Source organism: Sinocyclocheilus rhinocerous, unplaced genomic scaffold, assembly GCF_001515625.1.
Source record: "Sinocyclocheilus rhinocerous isolate Xijiao unplaced genomic scaffold, SAMN03320098_v1.1 scaffold690, whole genome shotgun sequence".
NCBI classification, from domain to species: domain Eukaryota; kingdom Metazoa; phylum Chordata; class Actinopteri; order Cypriniformes; family Cyprinidae; genus Sinocyclocheilus; species Sinocyclocheilus rhinocerous.
In genome coordinates, this window is record NW_015654492.1 from 636,910 (window position 1) to 638,646 (window position 1,737).

A 1,737-nucleotide genomic window follows, 5' to 3' on the forward strand; every position below is an offset into this window, starting at 1 on the left:
ATAAATTAATTAATTAATAAATAAATTAACTAATTAATTACTCAATTAAAATAAAATAAAATATGTTTTATATTGGTTTCTTGTCTGTAAAGATAAAAACCCTGGTCTAGAGAAAAGATTATGCTGATGTACGCCTTAATGTGATCTGCACACGTCAGACGTGCATTATATAACTTGTGGGAATGTGTCTAGGCAGATGAAAAAAGTACGACGCAACATTTTCACGCTGCAGTGCGTTCTTCATATCCTGACCGCTACAAGGACATCCGAGTTCCTAACTTTGTCCCACGGTGTGATAAGCAGACAGCGGAGGCGTGGTCTCTGACGTCACTCGGGCTGAACCGTACTACAGCACTAGTCTGGCTGGATGTCTGACTCAGCCACGCAGGTTATTTGGGAAAATATTTTAAACGCATGTTTTAACTAAACAGACCATATTATGCTCCCTCGTTCCTCTTGCGTTGGACTACGTGCATCTTGTATTTTGGGCAGTTTGGGGAAGTGCGACAAGGAGGTAAGTTATATAGTAAGCAATATCACGCGAGTCGGGTTTCTGCACGCTGTACACAAGTTGGCACTGTCCCAGTCACGCGCTGTAAGTCAGACATGTAGGCTATATGTCATTTTTCATTGCATTGCTCAGCGACTGATTAACCACACAGATGATGTGATGCTATGCATGCAGTACAGTGCTTTTGCATATTAGCTACAATCCAATAATGCAGGGATTATTATTTTATTGAAATGCAAAGATTGTATTTTAAGTTGATTTGAGTTAGAATTTGTAAAACTAACTGTAAAATGAATGCTTTCAGTTTTTAAGGTCTTTATCAAGAAGATGAACAAGGCTCTTGCTCTGGCATTTGATAAGTAGACTGGCAATGCCCATGTTAATATCTTTCTGACCACACCTGCTAATGGACTGAGCGTTTACTTCAATAAATGTTTCATTTCTATATGTGGACTAGTGCCAGCACTGCAGAAAAGCCCATCGTCCCGATTCCAGGTCACTGTGTCCCCAAATTTGTGCTACCACTGTCCTGCACCCTCATCCGTCTGTTCATCCCTCGCTTCATGGGGCTGGCTTTGTATTTTCTGACCCTGTTTTTTTATCTTGCCACAGACTGCTAGAATTCGTTTCAAATAAATTTGTGCTTTTTATGTATGGACCAAATCTAAAACTGCGCAATAACGGCCTCTGCCCAACACATGGTACTGTTGGAGTTTTAACCCTTGCAAGAAACCCAGTTGAATGTCAGTGAGCTCTCAGGATATAACCCAAGGACGTTCCAAGTGAGTTAGCACTCAGGATTTAAACCAAGGACTTATATCCAGGTCAGTTTTAAACAAGCATCAAACACAGAAAAGCCACGGAGCTCATGTAAAGAACAAATCATGAGCTTTGACAGTTTCCAGTACCGTGCACTGTTCGAGTACAAGCAGGAGCCGGGTGACGATATCTCCCTGCAGCCTGGAGATCTCCTCATGGTCAGTAAGATGGCACTGCTGACATCCGATTACCAGGAGGGTGACGAGAAGTGCCCAAAGGGCTGGCTGCATGGCACCAATGAACGCACTAAGGAGAAGGGCAACTTCCCCGGCACCTTTGTGGAGTATGTTGGGGTCGTGAGGACAGGCCTTACTTCAGGGAAGCCTTGGCCGAGACCTGTACCGCCAACACCTGTAGGGCCCCAGCCCCCAGGAGCCTCTGCTTCAGAAGGTGAGTGTTACTATTAT

At 43.6% G+C, this 1,737-nt stretch overlaps 1 protein-coding gene across 1 annotated transcript in view; it reads left to right on the forward strand.

Annotated features, from left to right (window-relative positions):
• Positions 1–339: 339 nt before the first annotated feature.
• The window catches only part of pik3r3b (phosphoinositide-3-kinase, regulatory subunit 3b (gamma)), a 163,935-nt gene continuing 162,537 nt past the window's right edge, over positions 340–1,737 (forward strand). Inside the window, exons 1-2 of the mRNA XM_016523812.1 lie at positions 340–514; positions 816–1,720. Coding sequence (XP_016379298.1) covers positions 1,396–1,720 — 325 coding nt within the window. The 5' untranslated portion in view covers positions 340–514; positions 816–1,395. The remainder of the gene's footprint in view (positions 515–815; positions 1,721–1,737) is intronic.